The sequence below is a fragment of the Phascolarctos cinereus genome, unplaced genomic scaffold (assembly GCF_003287225.1).
Source record: "Phascolarctos cinereus isolate Bilbo 61053 unplaced genomic scaffold, phaCin_HiC Scaffold_3;HRSCAF=262, whole genome shotgun sequence".
NCBI classification, from domain to species: domain Eukaryota; kingdom Metazoa; phylum Chordata; class Mammalia; order Diprotodontia; family Phascolarctidae; genus Phascolarctos; species Phascolarctos cinereus.
The window spans coordinates 45,239,272-45,258,507 of NW_027555736.1; the positions used below are offsets into that span (position 1 = coordinate 45,239,272).

The 19,236-nt window shown below is 39.7% G+C and overlaps 1 protein-coding gene across 1 annotated transcript in view; it reads left to right on the top strand.

The window, feature by feature from the left end:
- The window catches only part of NEO1 (neogenin 1), a 291,634-nt gene that overhangs the window by 83,449 nt on the left and 188,949 nt on the right, over positions 1 to 19,236 (top strand). Inside the window, 2 exon segments of the mRNA XM_078150794.1 lie at positions 14,291 to 14,566; positions 18,412 to 18,565. Of these exon segments, the coding sequence (XP_078006920.1) occupies positions 14,291 to 14,566; positions 18,412 to 18,565 (430 nt within the window).

The window sequence follows — 19,236 nt, forward strand, 5'->3', positions numbered from 1 at the left end:
CAACCAGTAGGGTCGTAAAGCTCCACATTATTCACAGGGTATTAAAAAACCAGGCTCAGTACTGACCAGGTGGGGAAATTACCTATTCAGAAAGGAAATAGTACAATGGGGAAAGGTAGTCGAGTGGATACTACCTTAGGCCATGCCAAGGTCATCACCGCAACTTTTCCCAGGAACAGACAAACATCTGTAGGAATTCTAAGACTGTGTAGCACATGCCATTTTCTCCTTGCCTGGTAGACTGTTGGCTCAATGACAATTCAGACAATCAAGCATGTAATCAAAACTCAAAACAAAATTAAATTTTATCACAAGAGTTTTTACTTAAATAGCAAAATTTCACTAGCCATGACTTAGGGTTTGAATGTTCTTAGTTTTCTCATGTTTCTCTTAACAGTTATGTTTCATTTATCCTCATAAATTAAAATTAACCACATTCTGGGGTTTCAGACATGCAGTGAATACCTGAAGGTTGACTCATAATAATGTATTGAAGTTATATCTTTAAACCACCCAATGCATTTTTGTAATTTTTATAAGTGATAGCCAGAAATTTTCAAATGAAAGTCACTGTTTTAGTAAACTTACAAATACATTCCCCCCTCTCCCAAGGAATCTCTTATTCTCTGCTGCTATCTTTGCTTGTTGAATTCATTCACCTCTCCTGCATATCTGTTGTCTGGGATGTTAAGCAAATAATCTCTTCAGGTCTGGTTTTCTTTCTAAGAATTTTTCAAACTTCTCTTTATTATTAAGTATTCATCTTTTTTTCATTTGTGGTTAAGCTCAGATTTTCAGAATAAGTCACCTTGGGCTGCATCCTGAACTCCAATGGTCTTTGGAACACATCCTTTTATTCCCTCATATGCTGTATGCTTGGTACATAATAGCCTTGTGTTAGTTGAATTTCATTTCCTTTGTATTTGAAGGGTTTTCTCCTGATTGTTTACAGAACTTATTTTTGAATTGAATGATTAAATTTAATCACTATGTGTTTTGGAGTTTACAGCCTTTTTTTTTTTCCTCCCTGGAAGTGATCTAGGAATTCTTTCAATCGTATTTAATTTTCTGTTTTCAGGAGTTATGGGCAGTTCTGTCCTTTTATTTCCTGCATCATGGTGTAAGAGTTTTATTTGTTTTTAGTTTGTCTTTACACATTCTGTCTTTGAGATCAGTATGTTTTGCTTGCATAGTGAGCATATTTTCTTTTTTTTTTTTCTTCTAGGTTTGTCTTTCACTTTGAGGTATTTGCATTCTCAATCTGTTCTTTCCTTTGTTTCTTTGGTGACACTTGCCTTTACAGATTTTAATTCATCTTGTTTGCCCCTTATTTTTGCTATATAGGCTGTAGAATCTGCTGTCATAATTTCTCATTTCTGTTTTGATCCACTGCAATTTTTAGGTCATGCGAAAAGCAAGATGGCAGACTAGACATTTTCCCCAATCCCCACAACTCCTCACACGTTTAAATTTCTTCAAACAGAAATTGTGTGGTAAAAGTAAAGCAGCTTCCACTCTCTCTATCATTAAGGAATCCAAAAGAAGTTAAAAAATTAACCCTAACCCAAGAACTAATGCTCGCTGACCCTGAGCTCAGTTAGCATCCTTCTCCCACCTCCCACACTAGCAGATCTGAGGTTATGACACAGATTTACATCAAAACCCACCTCTGCACCCCATTGTGGACATTTGCTAGGATCCTGATGGACAGTTTGGCCACAGCCCTTCAGGAGCAAAAGTCTGCCAGGGGTGTCAACCCAGAAGTACCAGTGCTGCAAAGCTCTGAACTGTTGGTGCCAGGGATAACAGACTCAGAACTTCCAGTGCTGATCCAGAGAATTGAGAAACAGAGGGAGTGGAACAGCCCACTAGGACATGACACTGTGCATGTGGGGGGCTGTGCAAAACTCCACTAAGACTGAAGGAAAGAATATAGCATCTGGCTATATAGCTGGTTCTGACCACCCAGAGTTACTTGGGGCAAAGTCCTAGGCTGGTCAGCAATGAATTGTCCAGGGTGGGAAGAGACTGAGATATTTTGAGATCCAGCCTCTGAGGAAACCACAGTCTGAGTGATGGTGGGGGGAGTCAGGAAGTAAGCAATAAAAAAAAATAATTAGGGAAAAAATGGAAAGGACCAGTAATTTTAAGAAGAAAATTCAAAGACCTTGAACATAAACAGAAAAATCAGTAGGAGGAATGATAACAGAAAGAAATATGCCTGCCATCTCTTTTCTGAACCATAGAGAATAGCATGTTATGGTTCTGAGTTCTCCTCAAATTCTACAGGGTCCTCTGCTCATTAAGTGTTGGATCATTTTCCTTTGTTTTGTAGTATTTATTCATAGATGCCAGAACTCGGTTACTAGATCTGGAGGCCCTTCTTCTTTCTTCTGTTAATGCTGGTAATTTCAGGTTATTTTTTCCCTTATTTTCCTCTCTTGTTCCTGAGTCTCCCATCTGATAGTGATTTCCTTGGGGGCTGGATCTCAAAGTATCTCAGCCTCCTCCCTTGCTATACAATTTATGGTTGACCAGCCTAGGTCTCTGCATCAAATGACTTTTTTTGGGGGGAGGGAGAACAGACAAAACTGGCCCTAGGTGGATGGCGAGCTCTTTTTCTCAGGTTTAGAAGAATGCTACGTGGCCCCTCCTCACCCCCTACCTGCTTCATGCACACACATTGTGTTCTGTCCTAGTGTCCTATCCTACTTCTTCTGTTTGTTAGTTCTCTGGCCCAGCACCAATTAAGAGAGCTGGAGTCCTGGTCCTATGAGGTTGATTTCTGAAATGTGGGTCTCCAAGGCCCTGGGAGGAGGTCATGGTGGTGTGGGGGTGGTGAGCTCTTTTTCAAGGTCAGACATGTGTCCTGTCCATTTCCCTCTGTTGCTGTCCTTCCTTCTCTCCCCCAGGCAGGTTTCTGCCTCTGGAATATTGCTGTAGTGCTGTCCGTCTTTCTGTTGCTCTATCAAGGCTGGAGCAAACTTTTGCAGCCTGGAGCTGAGATCTTCTTGAAACTGGGAAAAGGGGGAGAGAGTAGGAGAACCAGAGTGTGGAGATGGGCTTTGTTGTGAGTTGGGTGGGGTGTCAGGTGCTTGGGTTGGATTCTTGAATTGGCTGAGTGTAGCCTTGCTGGTAGAGTAGGAGGTAGGAAGGGATATTGAGTAAGCCCAGTACAGTAGTCAGTTCATGGCTTGTTTGTTTTTTTCCCCCCACAACTTTCTTTTGGATCCGGGATGTTTTAAATCAGGGGTGGGGAACCTGCAGCCTCAAAGCCACATGTGACCCTCTAAGTCCTTGGGTGCAGACTTTTGACTCGAGTCCAAATTTTATAGAACAAATCCTTTTACTAAGGGGATTTGTTCTGTGAAGTTTGGATTTGGTCAAAGGGCTGCACTGGAGGACCTAGAGGGCCGCGTGTGGCCTTGAGGTTGCAGGTTCCCCACCCCTGACCGAAATCATCAAATGTCTAGTCTTCCATCTTGATCACATGATGTACAAGTCCCCTATTTACTGTTGTTGTTGTTGTTTTTTCTCAGTCATGTCCAACTCTTGGGGACCTCATTTTGGTTCTTGGCAAAGATACTAGAGTGGTATGCCATTTCTTTTTCCAGCTCATTTCATAGATGAGTCAAACAGGATTAAATTACTTGCCCAGAGTCACACAGCTAGAAGTGTCTGAGGCTGGATTTGAATTCAGGAAGATGAATTTTTCTAACTCCAGGCCAGATGCTCTGTGTACTGCAGAGCCCCATAGCTGCATATTCATTGTACTTCACAGTGAATCCATCTCCCAACTCAGCTTTTTCACTGGCTCTCCCTTTGTTCTGGAATTCTCTGTCTCCTCATATCTGCTTCTTTGCTTTCCTGATTCAGTTCAGATTCCACCTTCTGTATGAGGTCTTTCTCACCTTCCCACCTCTGCTAGTGCCTTTCCCTCTAAGATTACCATTCACTCTCACTCTCTATAGATCCCGATTGTACTTATTTACATGTTCCATTCCCCTCCTCTCTTTAAAATGTAAGTTCCTTGAGGACAGGGGCTGCATGGCTTTGTTTTGTTTTGGTATTTCTCTGTTTCTCTAATGCCCTGGTACATAATAAGCACTTCATAAATGCTCATTGATTGACTGGTTGGCATTTTGGAAAAGAGTTGGTCCGTGTAGCATTAAAAAAAAAAACTTTTGATTTTCAAACCCAAATCTGAATTTTATATTTCACTGGATTGGAAATTAAGAGGATAAATTCACCTTGTAAATAAGGACCAGTCACTTGTTTTCCATGAGAGAATGATAACTCTTACTTTTTCATTGACCTAGGGAGTCCTGTATAACTAAAATTGGTCGATACAAGGTAACAAAATTATGAAAGCCAAACCTGTTTCTTAGCAGCTATGTAAAGATTCAATTTTTCGGGTAAGCACTTTAGTATATCTAGCCAGTACTTAAAAGATCTCATTACAAAAACTTAGTAATTGTTTTGTGAGGGCAAGGGAGTGTCCAGTGTATGTGAAAAAGGCTTTCAGAAAGGTGGTTTTATATGAAGGAGGAACATTTATATTTATATTAGTTCCCTTTATTTTAGACTATTCAATATTTAATCTCAAATGTCATTTTCTTTTTTTTTTCCTTTTTTTTTTGGCTAGGCAGTGGGGTTAAGCGACTTGCCCAGGGTCACACAGCTAGTTAAGTTTTATGTGTCTGAGGCCGGATTTTCCTATTAGACATTTTTTGGGGAGACTATCATCATTGTAATCTGCTTCTGATTGATCTCTCTCCCTGCATTCCTTGCAATATTCTTCAGTGATTTCTGTTGTCTGCATGCCTCCAACCTGCCTTCTCATCCTCATTTTACATGGCTTCTTTTCATATATTCTCATTTCAGGCTGTACTTGTCTGATCCCTTAACATGCCTGCCATGTTGTTTTCTACTTCTTCGTATTGGAATAGGCTGCGTTGGTACCTGCAAAGGGCTCCATCCTCATCTGCCTTTCAGAATCTTCTTTGGGCCTCAGTTTCACTGCTTTATTAAAATGAAGGGGTTAGACTAGATCAGTGATGTCAAATTCAAATAGAAACAGATCCCTACAAGCCCCATGTTGTCTTAGAAAACCAAAATTTAACATTATCTGTGCTTTATTGTGTTTTTATTCATTTTGTTAAACATTTCACAATTATATTTTAATCGGGTTCCAACCACTCAGGAGTTTGATACCTGTAGGCAAAATTAGCACAAAATTGTAATTGTTGTATGAATAAAAAGTGAAAAGTGCTGCTATAAACATTTTATCATATATAGGACCTTTTCTTTTATAACTGACTTCCTTGTAGTTACTGTTTTTTTAACTCAAGCTAAACTAGCAGTGAAGAAGACAGGAGCCCAATTCTCTTTAATTAACATTAAAGAATAAAATTAATTTAAAATATTTTAATAGTATTTTGGTATTATATCCAAGAATCAATGTTAGCCTGTGAATCTATGATATCAATCAATCAATAAACATTTATTAAGTGCCTGCTATGTGCCATGCATTGTGCTAAGTGCTAGGGCTTAAAAACAAAAAGGAGGCAAAACACTGTCCCTGCCCTCAAGGAACTTGCAGTCTAACCAGGGGGGCCACATGCAAACAAATATATACAAAGCAAGCTATTTACAGGATAAATAGAAAATTGAGGGATGGCATTAGAATTAAGAGATGGGGAAGACTTCCTAGAGGAGTTGGGATTTCAGATGGGACTTAAAGGAAGCCAGAAAGTCCAGTAGTCTGAGCAGTGGAGGGAGAAGGTTCCAGGTGTGAAGGGGAGAGCCAGAGAGAATGCTTGGAGCTGAGAGAGGGAGTGTCTTCTTCATGAAATAGTCAGGAGGCCAAGGTCAGAGGATGGTAGAGTATGTGTTGGGAAGTAAAGTATTAGAAGACTGGAAAGGTAGGAGGGGTCCTGAGTGTGAAAGGCTTTGAATGCCAAATGGAGCTTTTTATATTTACTTCACTGAGGTTTACTGAGTAGGGAGGTGACATGATTGGGACCTGTGTTTTAGGAAAATCACTTCAGTGACTGAATGGAGAATGGATCGGCATGGGGAGACACTTGATATTTAGAGAGAGAAGCGTCTTACTCAAGGCCTCTGTTTCAGTAGTGGAGATGTGGGAGGGATAAAATGATAGTGTCATATAGTTTTCAGTTTTTGTAGTCTTTTAAAAATTAGTAATCTGAAGGGCTCATTTTTCATGACAGAGAAGCAAATACTTTCATAGATCTGTCAGTCCTTCCTGTATTGATGATGCAGATGGCAGTGCATCCTCAAATTCTCATTTGCTGTAACTGTCTATATAATAGTGGGTCCATGCAACATGCTGGGAGTCTCACTCTAGATCCTTTGACATTGCATGGAGACCTGTTGAGTCCATAAGCTGTCAATTGGTTATCTCTTGTTCTAGCCACATGACTTAACTTTTTTTTTCCTTATCATATATCTGATGACTTTTTTTGTTGTTTCTCATATTTCTTCCTTGGAAATATATTGTAGTGAATCACACCCATCATGCTCCTTTCCACATTTCTTTCAGTGACCTTCAACTTCTAATTCTATGGATACCATGGCATTCTTTGGTTCACAGCCACATAGATCACCAGAAGAATATTGTTGTTAAAGAGCTGAACCCTATTTCAGGGAGAAGCTTGGAATTATTTTAAAAATTGCAGTGCAGTTTTCCATACAGAATCCATCCTGCTCTTTTGCCTGTCTTGTTCAGTAATAGGTCAAGCTCATTGTCATTTGTACTGCCCAACATATACAGACTGCTGTACCAGCTCTGGGAGTTATCTCCAACTGTATTTCGTAGTCTGGAAAATAGGCTAAATTAAAAAAAAATCTACTTGATATTTCTTGTGTTGTGTATTTAGCCCAATCTGTTTTGAGGGGTTAAGAATTCCATGTAGGAGCTTCTGCATTGTTCTGGGTCTTGATTCAATCAGCAATGAGAAAATACCATTTATTATAAATCCTATCTTCTGTTTGGATTCTGCCCTGGACATTCACCATGATGGTAGCAATGTCCTTTGATGAGCATATGTTCCTCTTTTATGCTTCTCTCTGTGTTAATAATCAGGGGATTGTAGAATAAATCTTTCTTTTCTACCCTAAAAGTGGTCTTATAGGATAGTGGCATATGGGTGATCCTTACTTTATTGAAGGAGAGCCTCTAAAGTAATGCTTTGCTGATGTAAATCATGCTTTTATTTTTCTTAAATAATAACTATGGTGAGGCTAATTATTTGATCTTAAAGACATAGGCTGCTTGAGATTTTCGTTTGTGAAGATCTGCTTATTTTTTTTTCCTCACTTCATCAAGGAGGCTTTGTGTGTTTTGTAATGTTAGGTTTTTTTTTTTTAAATCTGGACTTGTCATGTTACTGTTATAAGGAAACCCCTATTTAGGAAACCCTCTATTGATACCAATTGGCATATCATCTGTAACTTACTGCTGTAGAGAGTTGCTTGGGGCACTGCATGGTTAAGTTCCTTTTCTGTAACCACAGAGGTGTTACAGGTTAGAGCACAGCTTAACACCTTAGATTTGGAGCTGGAAGGAACCGTAGTCACTTTTAAATAAGGAAACTTGGGTCCAGAGAAACTAAATTATTTGCTCCAGATCATAGGTAGTAGGTGGCAGGGCTAGTATTTGGACCTATGCGTCTGGCTCCACATCCAGGGCTCTTTTCACTGCGCCTTGCTTATCCTAACTTCATTGCCAGCCTTCTAGCTATGATTTCATGTTTCCTTTTCAATAAATTATTCTCATAAAATTTTTATAGACACAGGAATACAGACATATGGGTTGCCACATTTTTTGGTCATTTTTTTTTCCCATTAAGATTTGAGATCCCCCTCCCCCCCAAGCCTTTGATATCCTTCCCTTGTTTACTATCTTAAAATCTAGCCCTCATTGCCCCACAAATAATGCTGCCTTGAGCAAGGATGTCTAGTCCAGCTCTTTGCATTTTTATTTTCTTTAGTGTGGTTTTCCACTTCCTCATGAAGCCCACTGGAGACTGTGATGTTAGTAAGTGCTCATTATAAAAATCTGTCTTTTTTTTTTTTTTAAACAAGCATTTGCTCTCTTTCTAGTATTATCTGTAAGTGCCCTTAAGGTGATTTTGCTTAGTTGAGTCTCCTGACAATCATTCTATATATGAACATGTTCTGTCTCTCTGCTGTCTTATAAAGTGATGTTATCAATAATCTTTCACTGTTGCCCTCTGTAAGATTTTGCAAATAAATTTATTTTCTAAACCATTGTTGCCCTTCACTGCTAGATCTCTCTTTTAGTTAGAACACTTAGTACTTAACTGACTTGTATTTCCTTTTGGTTTTGTTTTATTTGTGTGTCTAATGTCCTCAATTAAATGAACTAGGTTTTAATTGCCACCTGTGGGCAGGGATTTTTTTTTTATACTTCTTTTATACTGGCTGAGCACTGCCAAGAATGCTTTCCCTAAGGTTCTTCCCTAAAGACTTTCACTTCAAAATCAGAGGCTGGGCCTCCTGATGCATTCCTGCTGTATCTAATGTGTATCATGGGATTTCCCTTTGCATTTTCTACTGTCTTCTCCATAGCCTATCAGTAGCCTTCTTGTTCCAGAGGCACTTCTGCCCTGGACCACACATTTTTTATTAGTGACTGCCTCTTTCGGACCGCTGTTGTCCTTTTTATGAAATCTTAGTCATGCTTCACTTCACTCGTGACTCTCTGACCATTTCCTCCATAGCCTCTTCAGTACCTTTGATCCCTGGTCTCTGAGTACCTTGTCCTTCTCCCTCTCTTTTCCCTTTCTAGTTCTAGAGCAGTAAATAATAATCAGATCAGCTCTTCCATTGTTCTTGGATGGCGTGTGTCCATCTATTATTCCCCTGTGGCCCCATTCTGAGGCAGCTAGGTGGCTCAGTAAATAGAGTGCTAGGCCTGGAGTCAGGAAGATCAGAGTTCAAATCCAGTCTGAGGTACTTAGCTTTGTGACCATGGGTAAGTCACTTCACTTCTGTTTGCCTTCATCCTTTGGAGAAGAAAATGCAAACCACTCCAGTATCTTTGCCAAGAAAACCCCACGCACGGTAGGATCCATGGGATCACACAAGTGAACAACCACAGTAGTGGCCAAAGTGCCACCTTCTGGCCAAGATTCTCCTTCTCCACCGTTAAGAGTGTAAGGTCCTTGAAGGCAGAGGCTATCTTTGCTTTTTTGAGGGGGCAGGGGCGGTATCCCCAGCTCTTAGTAAAGTGCTTGGCACACTTCAGTGTTGATTCATTTATCCATTCTAGTTTTGTTGTGGTTGTTCTCTGCATGGTGTTCAGTTTAGATCAGTCAAGCTTCTTTGGAACACAATGCTGGTCTGTATTGATGTTTGTACCTTTATTGGCTTTTCTGCTTATTCTCATTAATCTCAACCGTTAGATGAGGAAATACTGTGGGCATATTTTACCTAGATTTTAGCAATGCTTTTGATAAAGTATCTCTGCTATTTTTGTTGCAATTATGAAGAAATATGGATTAGACAATAATATGATTCAGACCTAGTTGGATAGTTGGATTCAGAGTAGTTTTTAATGATTCAAAGTTAACATGTCAGGAGATTCAGTGGAATGCCCCAGGGATTTGTGGCTGGTCCTGTGCTGTTTAACATTTTTATTAATGGATTTAGATATATAGATGATATGTTCATCAGATTTGCAGATGACACAAAGTGGAAAGGAATAACTACCCTGAGTATAAGGGTCTGAAAGGCCAAAGCACTGGGTTAAAACTGATAAAAATTAATTTCAGTTGAGATAAGTGTAAAGTCTTGTAATTGGATACAGAAAATACCAACTTCATAAATATAAGACAGAGGAGTCGTAGATAGACAACTGTTCTGAAAAGGGTCTGGGAGGGGAGGGATTTAATGGACAGCAAGCCTAATGTGAAACAGCAGTTTGATGTAGCACCAGAAAAGCTAGTGCAGTCTGGGGTTGTATTGAGAGGCAGATCTTTCAGGAATGAGGAGAGGATAGTTGCGCTATTCTCTGCCCACATCAGACCTCACCTGGGGTATTGTGTTTAGTTCTGGGCAGTCTCTTTAAGAAGGACATTGATCATCTGAAGAGTGTCCAGAGGAGGGAAGAGATTGTGCAGAGCCTTGATCATGTAAAGATTATCAGGAAATAGAAAAAACTTAAAATAGTGTTTCTTTTTTTGTCTGTCTTTTAGAAAGCATAGTGCTTAGCAGCTGTTATTTCGGATCTCACACCTGTGTGCTTCCCATTGGGACTTAAGCAAATCTGCTAGCATCTGATGAATGTTAATGGATATTTCAGGAATAGGGAAATAAAGGGAAAAGCCTTTTTTATCTCTCAGCCTCCCAAGTGACACTTTGACACCTTGACATTCAGATATTTATTTAATGATGATTCTGACTGAAGCTTCCCCCCCCATATTATTAAATTCTCAGAATTACTCTCTACTGTTAAATCTGTGTCTGATGAGAACTGAGTATCTGAAGGGCTTTTCCCTCGTTCTTTTTTATATAGGTATGCCTAGGTTGCATTGCTTGGATTTTCACCTGTGTTCCTTCTTCCTCACTATCTCTTGTTACAAAGAATTCGTTTAAAAGAGGAAAAGAGGAAGATGAGATAACAATTCAGTAAAGCCTATCAATACATTGAAGAAACTCTCGTTTCGTATTTGTAGATGCCACCTCTGCAAAGGAATGCACTGGGTGTTTTCCCATCTCTTTGCTTCGGACCCAAGCTTAGTCTGTGTACTTTTGCAATGTTCGTTTGTAGTTGTTTTGTGGTTATTTTTTCAGTTTCCTTTATTGTCGTTGTATGGATTGTTTTCTTGGCTCTAGTGTCTGCTGAAGTTTGCATTTGCTCCTGCTTCTCTGTATTTGCCACTTGCGTTGTTTCTAGCGGACAGTAATATTGGATTACGTTCACGTGCCACTATGCATTTAACCATTCCCAATTGACGAACAGACCTTGTTTCCAGTTCACAAAATGCTGCTGTTCTTATTTTGGTCTGTGACTTATCTGGAGTGCATCTCCAGGAATAGAATCTCAGTGTCGGTGTGGACATTTTAGCTATTTATTTGTCACATTCTAAATTGCCTCCTGGAATGTTTGGACTAATTACAGCTCTACTAACAAGGCATCATTGTGCCTCCATTCTTTTTTTTTTTTTTTTGCTTTTTGGTGAGGCAATGGGGGGTTAAGTGACTTGCCCAGGGTCACACAGCTAGTAAGTGTCTGAGACCAGATTTGAACTCGTCTGTTCATTTTAATTTATGAGATTTTTGTCCGGTATGAGTTTTCTGGTCCGTACGGTATTTGGTATTTATACAGCTTCATGCTCTACAAAGCAGCTTATGTACGTTCCATTCATTCTACTAGATGGCAATTCCCGACTACGCTGATGCAGATATCACTTGTAACGCCACATGATGCCTCTGCAGTGCTCTTCGCTCCCCATCTGACTCTGCTTTCAGTTCTCCAGACTTCATGCCCTGGGTTGAGGCTGGACGGCGAAGCAGCTCTTTCCTGCCTTTCAGACTTCTTTCTCTGCACTCAGCAGGCGGCTCTGTTTTCCATCCGCCGCTCTGCTTCGTTCCCACTTGAAGGAGCATCTTCCCCCTCCTTCCTGGGGGGGGGCGCTGTTCCTCCTTCCGTCCTCCCACTTGATTGGGAGCTCCTTGAGTGCAGGAACTGCCCCCCCCCCCATTTATATCTCTAACACAGCATAGTGCCCGGCACCTAGTAGATGACTAGTAAATGTTTATTGAATTCACCATATTCTAGCAGCCATCTCACACTTTGCACCTTGGCCCTCTCCTCTAATTGATGAGTTCTTCCTAGAATCTCCGTTTTTGAGAAGGTGCGCCTGCCAGCCACGTTCCCTCCTTCACCCCTCTCCCAGCTCTGTTCTGGTCTCTGGATTCTCCCTCCTCTACCATCTTTTGAGCTTGTTGAGCTCCCTTTTACATGTTGTCTCACCCTCTCCCCGTTAGAATGTAAGCTCCTTGGAGATGGGGACTGTATTTCTTTTTGCTTTATATATATATGTATATATATATATATATTTTTTTTTTTTCTCTCTCTCCCCCCCTTTTGCTTAGGCAGTTGGGGTTAAGTGACTTGCCCAGGGTCACACAGCTAGTAAGTGTCAAGTGTTTGGTCTGAGGCCGAATTTGAACTCAGGTCCTCCTAACTTCAGGGCCGGTGCTCTGTCCACTGTGCCTCCTAGCTGCCCCTTTGCTTATATTTCTACCCCCACCACTTTGTGTGCCAGTGGCTGGCACAGAGTAAGCACTAAAATATTTGTAGACTTATAGACCTTAAAGCATTCTAAAATGTCAGTTATTATATACATTCTTTTTGTTGTTTTCCTGTCCAAGTGCAAATTATTTGTTGCTGCCAAAGTCCTTGTGCAGTGCCTCAGAATGAAATAAAGGTGACTCTCTATGCTTGCCAATGGAGCACCAGCCACGCTTGAACCTTTTGAGTGTGACCTCACCAAGGACTGTGTTTGTCATTTTAGTACCAGCTTTTCTTTTTTTAAAAATTAATTTATTTTGATTTATCAACAATCACTTCCATATGCTTTTAAGTTTAAAATTTTTCTCCCCCTCCCTCCCCATCACCCTCCCCAAGACAGCATACAATCAGATCTAGGCTATACATATACGTTCCTATTAAACATATTTTCACATTAGCGATGTTGTTAAGTAAGAATTAGAACCAATAGGAGGAACCACCAGAAAGAGGATATAAAACTCAACAGAAGGAAAAAAAATAGCAAATAGCATAGCACCAGCTTTTCTAAGTTGCAAGAGGCTCATCATCAGAAGGTTTGGCCACCAAGTGAAGAATTCGTTTTGGCCACAGCTGATGTAAAGCAGATGTCAAAGCCCTCTCTCCCAACCCCTCGAGCACTGTAGCTTTTTTTCTTCTTGCCAGCTTTGTTCTCCTCATGGATCTCTTACTTTCCTGCCTGTGGGTAGGAAGGCTGTAATATTCTTCCGCCGTGGTGTTTCTTCTGATTCTACCTCTGTTGTTAAGTCCAGCTAGGTGGTATAATGGGTAGGACAGGGTCCTTGGAGGGAGGAAGATCTCAGTTCAAATCCTTCCTGGGATGCTTAGCAGCAGCATGACCACAGACAAGCCACTGTATCACCTCTGTGCCTGGCTGGGCTCCTTCCTCAGTAAAGTGCAGTGGTTGGACTTGATTTCGAAGGTACTTCTACCTGTGGGTAGGGGACCATAGGGTTCTCATGTGAATGCTCTCCACTGTACTTACTTGCATTTTACAGGCATTGCCTCCATTTGGTAGCTTTTCGTAGGCCGTTACAGCCTTGATTTTGCAGAATTACGATAATTGCACTCATCAGGTCTTTTTGTATACTTCTCAGTTATACCTCTGAGCTTGTGTTTAAATGCTTTTTCCATTGAGATGTTTAGGTCATTTTGTTTATTACCCCATACTTGGCACATTTGTCTGTTAACACTCTGAGGCCATGAGTGTGATTGTTGATTGATCCACTTCCTAGGCTTTTGTTTGTAGTATCTGATTTCATGGCTCTTTTTGAGAAGTTTTCCTTTTGTAGATTCATTTTAATTTTAAATCCCTGTTGAGTAGATTACCCATGCTTCAGGTTAATTAGAAGTGATTAACTTGGTGAAGAGAAGGCCTAGGGAGGGATTGGATAGCCACCTAGTACTCTCTTCTTACCCAGCTGTTTACTTCTCATGTTCTTCATTTTGTCCTCCCATATTTTTTATGCTCTTTTTAATGTCTTGAGTTCTGTAGTTTCTAGTCCAGGATTGGACCAAAGTCGGCCAGGGATAGCAATAGTAGTCTCTCTTAGCATCAAAGAAAAGGAGGCTGAGGCTGGTGAAAAAGTAAGCTCTGGCTACAAATAAATATGTGGAAAAAACTCCCTGTGCCATTACAGATTGTCACCTGACAAGACTTAGAGAGTCTCCTGAGCTACTGAGAAGGTTAAATGATTGTGTAGGGAGTCTCCTGACCAACAGGTGACAGAGTTAGGGCTTAAACATGGTTCTTCAGCTCCTGAGGCCAGCTCTCTCAGTGGACCCTGCCATCTAACTTATTTGCTGTTTTATATTTCATATGAATTTTAACTTTTTCCATATATTTTAGTAAATCGTTTCTAGGGTATAAGCACTCAAGGAATGAGAGTCCTTACATTCTGAGCAATGAATGCTTGATTTTCATCTTTCCCTTCCCATCTCTTTTAGGTCTTCCGAGGTTTGCCAATCAGCCAGAATCTTCATCAGTCTATGCTGGAAACAGTGCAGTACTCAACTGTGAAGTCAATGCTGATTTGGTCCCGTTTGTGAAGTGGGAGCAGGATCGACAGCCACTTGTTTTGGATGATAGAGTCATCAAACTCCCAAACGGAGCTCTGGTTATCAGCAATGTTACTGAAGAAGATGGAGGGCTTTATCGCTGCATAATTGAAAGTGGTGGACCGCCTAAGTACAGTGAGGAGGCTGAGCTGAAAGTTCTTCCAGGTATAAAATTGTTATATACATTTCTGCTTTTTGTCATTTTTAAATAGAGTGGTCAGTGTGTTCAATAGAAGTTGGTGTTTGGCCCATCCATGGAAAAACCCATTTTGTCATCATTGCAGTAAGTCTTGATTGACAGCACTTTTGAAAGACGTGCCTGTGCAATGCATCTTTGAGTAAGTCTAACAGTAATGAATGGTGAAGTTCAGTGAGCGTTATCCTTTATGCTCGGGTTACTTTAATGCTCGCTTCTCATCTGATGCATCCCCACAACAATGTTCCCACTCAGGGAGTCTGCATTTCAGGATCCAGGGACCTGGAGAAAAGATTATCTCTGTGGAGGATCCTCATTTGTAGATTTCCCACCTCCCTGTTTTCATAGATTTATAAAAGATTTTTGTGTCCTCGGCACTGGCTGCAGTAACTGATATAGTGAGCGTATTAAATAAGTGTTTATTGAATGAATGAGAACAGATGAATGAAAATAAAAATGCATGAGTGATCTCATGATTTTTAAAAAAAGTATAATTAAAAACTTTTCCAGTTAAAAACATCCTTATTTTGTTTACAATACGGGTGTTAATGATTGAGCTCCCTCAGTTTGCTGGGTGACACATAGAACATACCAGTAATACAGTTTAGTTCTCTTGACAATTGGTGAATGTGACTACAGTGCTTTGCTTGGATATGTGAATTTAGTAAAGTTCTTCTGACCTTCTGCCAGCAGTTACTGTAATACTTTTGAAATAACTTTCCCTTGATCTCCCTCCGCCTCTCCTTCCTTCCAATAATCCTTCCACCCCCCCCCCACTTACATTGTTGCCTAGAAGGATGCTTGTAAGCTCATAATCAGCATCAGAAATGATCACAGGTGGCATTTAATTTAAATGAACAAAGGCCGTCTGAACTGACCAGAATCACTGTTCACGCACAGATCATCCCCTAAGCTTGCCTAGTGCTGGGCCCACAGGGCAGAAGCACTGACTGCTGAAAGGTACTGTGGCCCAAGTGTAATAGATCATTTATGAAGATTTTTTCAAAGGTGAAAACTTTTTCACTTATTTAATCTAATATGGGCTTATTAAGCATTTAAAAATTTCCCTGCATTCTTTTCCTTGATTGTGACATATTTTGTGTCTGAGTTTAAAAACTTGTCTCTGAATGAAAAATCTTACCTGTGCTTATTTCTGGAACCTGCCCATGTGCAGAAGGGCCAGACCCCATGACAAAACTGTCCTGTTTGGGAATCAGTTACCAAGCCAGGAAGATCTTTTCCTGTGTTCTCTGATGGCTCTGTCCTAAATGTTTGACTGTGAAGATAGAGCTTTTCCATCTGCTCTCCTTGCTCTTCTTTCATCCTCTCTTTAGAAGGCTCTATAACATGTCAGCGTCCCTGCAGAGTGCAAAGATGCGCTCTGATGTCTTGGTCCATCTTCTACATTTTCTTTCTGCCAAAGTAGGTGAGAAGAAACATGGTGGTTTGGGAGGCGATGTACTTGCATTGTTTCTGAACAGCTAACTTTTCAACCAAAAAAAGATCCAAACGCAGGCCGTTAGTAATGAGAAAGCATCTAATATGAAATTGAAAACGATTCACCCCTTTTGTTTCCTTGAAAAGACATTTCTTAAATTGCAAAAAGGTTAATAATATTGAAATCTCAATATACAGATTGTATTTTTTATTTAGAAGTTGCAAATCATAGCAAGGAGGGAAACGTGGAGATCATCCAAGATAACCAAATAGTTTGTTAATGAAACAAAAATCACAAATGACCATTTGCATTATACTTGTTAGGAATATTACTTTAGTCCCACTGAAAAGAAGTATTGGGGGATTTTATAAATGATGACAGTTAATTATTCCAGAATATTTTGACTTCTTTTAGTGGTAATAGTGTTTTTATGGGACCTTTCTTAGCCACTGAATATATTTTTCTTATTCCACAAGTATTTAGGGTGAAATTTATTTGATGTTATTTATTGCTTTGCTGCAAGTATAAATGCTTAGTGATAAAACCTTTCAGTACTGTTTTACACATTTAAAATTAAGTCCCAGGTTCTAATCTATATGAAATTTATACCATAAATTAGAACTTACATTTGGTTTCTGACTAAAAGTTCTGTTTTGTTTTAAGCAATTTAATCGAAGTGTCATTTTTGGCCCTAAAACTATCAGGAGTTTAACTTTTTGATTCCTCTATCATTAACAAACAATTACATTTTAAATTTAGATTTTCTATTTTTGGTGCTCAAAATTAGTGGTGGTGAGGGATAATTGTTTTCCTAAGAACCTTTTTGGTTTCTTCTTCCAAAAATTCGGGGAGATAGGATGTGTGTGTGTATGTGTGTGTGTGTGTGTGTGTGTGTGTGTGTGTGTGTGTGTGTGTGTGTGTGTGTGTGTAAGGTAGGAAGTTAAAAAAATTTTTTTCAATTTTTTTCTTGGGGCCTTATTATCTCTAATATATCAAATGTGATAAGTATATAGGAAACCAGGTTAAACCTATATTTCAAGTATACTTTTATATTACTAAATTAATCAGGTGACTTTAGGTTTATAGAAAATACTAAAAAAAAAGTATTACATATATTTCCATGTCCTTCATGGCTTCAAAATTTGCATAAGTAAATACATTTATATCCTTAATTCCAATTAGAGAAGCACTCACCTTGTTTTGGTCTTTTACTGCTTCATCCTTATGTTGTTGCAGTAGCTTGCTACTGTTCTTCTTGTCAGTTAAAATCTGACCCCAAACTTACCTATCCAGCCTTATTCTCATCACTTCTTTATAAGATCCCTATACTCCAGTCACATTGGCCTTTTTGCTCATCTAAATAGTTTGTAAGAGTCAGCTAGGTGGTACAGTGACTAGATTGCTGGATATAGGGTCTGAAAGATCTGAGTTCAGATCCAGCCTTAGATACTTACTAATTGTGTGACCGTAGGTAAGTCATTTAATCTCTATCTGCCTCAGTTTCCTGGTCTGCAAAATGGAGATAATAGCAGCCACCTCGCATGATTGTTCTGAGGGTAATATGAGGTAATATTTTTAAAGTGCTTTGCAAACCTTTGTATTAGTATCAATCCATTTATTAATCCATTCCTTCCTTCCTTCCTTCTTTTCTTTTTGTTGGCCATTTTCTGAACACATTCTGTACGTGTTTGTATGTGCTATACCTTTGGTGCTGCTGTTTTTGCTTCTGCCTGAATTCTTATTTCTAACTTCTTGCCCCTAAGCCCAGAGGCATAGTAAGATCCTGGTTGATGTCCTGCCTCTGAAGCTACACTACTACACTATATGACTGCTGTAGCCTCTTAGAGCATCCAGCAGTTAGTTCTCCAAGACAATATGCAGTGTTGGTGAGAGTTCCTCTATCAACAAAATCATAAGTCCTGATAATCATATTCCCCCCACCTTCCCCTCAGAATTCCATCTGTCTTTCAAGGCTCAGTTCAAATGTTTTCTCCTTCCTGAAGGCCTTACTAGTTACCTTAGCTCCAAGTTATCCTGTCTCTTACTTCCTTTGACACTTTGTTTATTACCACTAGAACACTTCCGAAGTTGTATTTTAGTTTTATGAACGTCTTTCCCATTAGATTGTCCACTCCTTGAAGAACAGGGCTGTATGTTAAACATCTTTATGTCTCAGTGACTCACAGTGTTTTTCATGTAGTAGACAATATTTTTGAATTAGTTTGTTGAAGTTGATTTTCATATACACTGCCTTGCTGCCTAATGTGATAATGCCCATAATTTAAAGACATGAACTGAATCCAGTAATTAGTATTAGTGAAGTGGCTTAAATTGTTAGTTGTTAATCATTGTCTGTTATTTTGGAAACTTTTTTAGATCCTGAGATTTCATCCAACTTGGTATTTTTGAGCCAGCCTTCACCACTAATCAGAGTTATTGGGCAAAGTGCAGTCTTGCCCTGTGTTGCCTCAGGAGTTCCTACACCTGTCATCAGATGGATGAGAAATGAGGAGCCCCTTAGTCCAGAAAGGTAAATGGTAGCTGATTAAAAACCCTTTTTATAATTAAATTGATAGGATTCACTTTGATCTCATTAGAGACTACTGTTATACAACATTTTAAGAATCATTGTGTTAGCCATGTCTGATTAGAATTGTATGGGTGGGGGAGAAATACCTTTAAAATGTGAAGAAATGACTCATTTAATCATGCTTGCTTTATGTTCCTCCTGCTTTAGTATCCATTGACAGACCCACCTTCTTGCAGGATTATGACCAAACTGCTCTGTCCCTCCTCTTCCTGAATTCTTAGCCTCCCTTAAAGCACAGATTCTTCACCTTTTTTCCATCGTCACTTTAATGGTCTAAAGAAACCCGTGGGTCCCTTCTCACAATACAGGTCATAAATGCATAAAATAGTACATTGGATTACAAAAGAAGATACTGAAATAGTTATACATTTTTTAAAGTATGTATACCCTAGAAAATAGCCACTAGAGTTTATTGAGTAAGGGTGTGTGTGACATGGTCAGACTTGTGTTTAGAGAGATCAGCTTGATAGTGAAGCGGAGGATGTACTGGAGTGGGGAGAGACTGTGACATGGAGACCAATCTGCAGGCTATTTAAGGTAGAGGTGATGAAGGCCTGCTGGAGTTGTGTCAATGTCAGAGAAGAGAAGGGGTCTGATACAAGTGGTAGAAT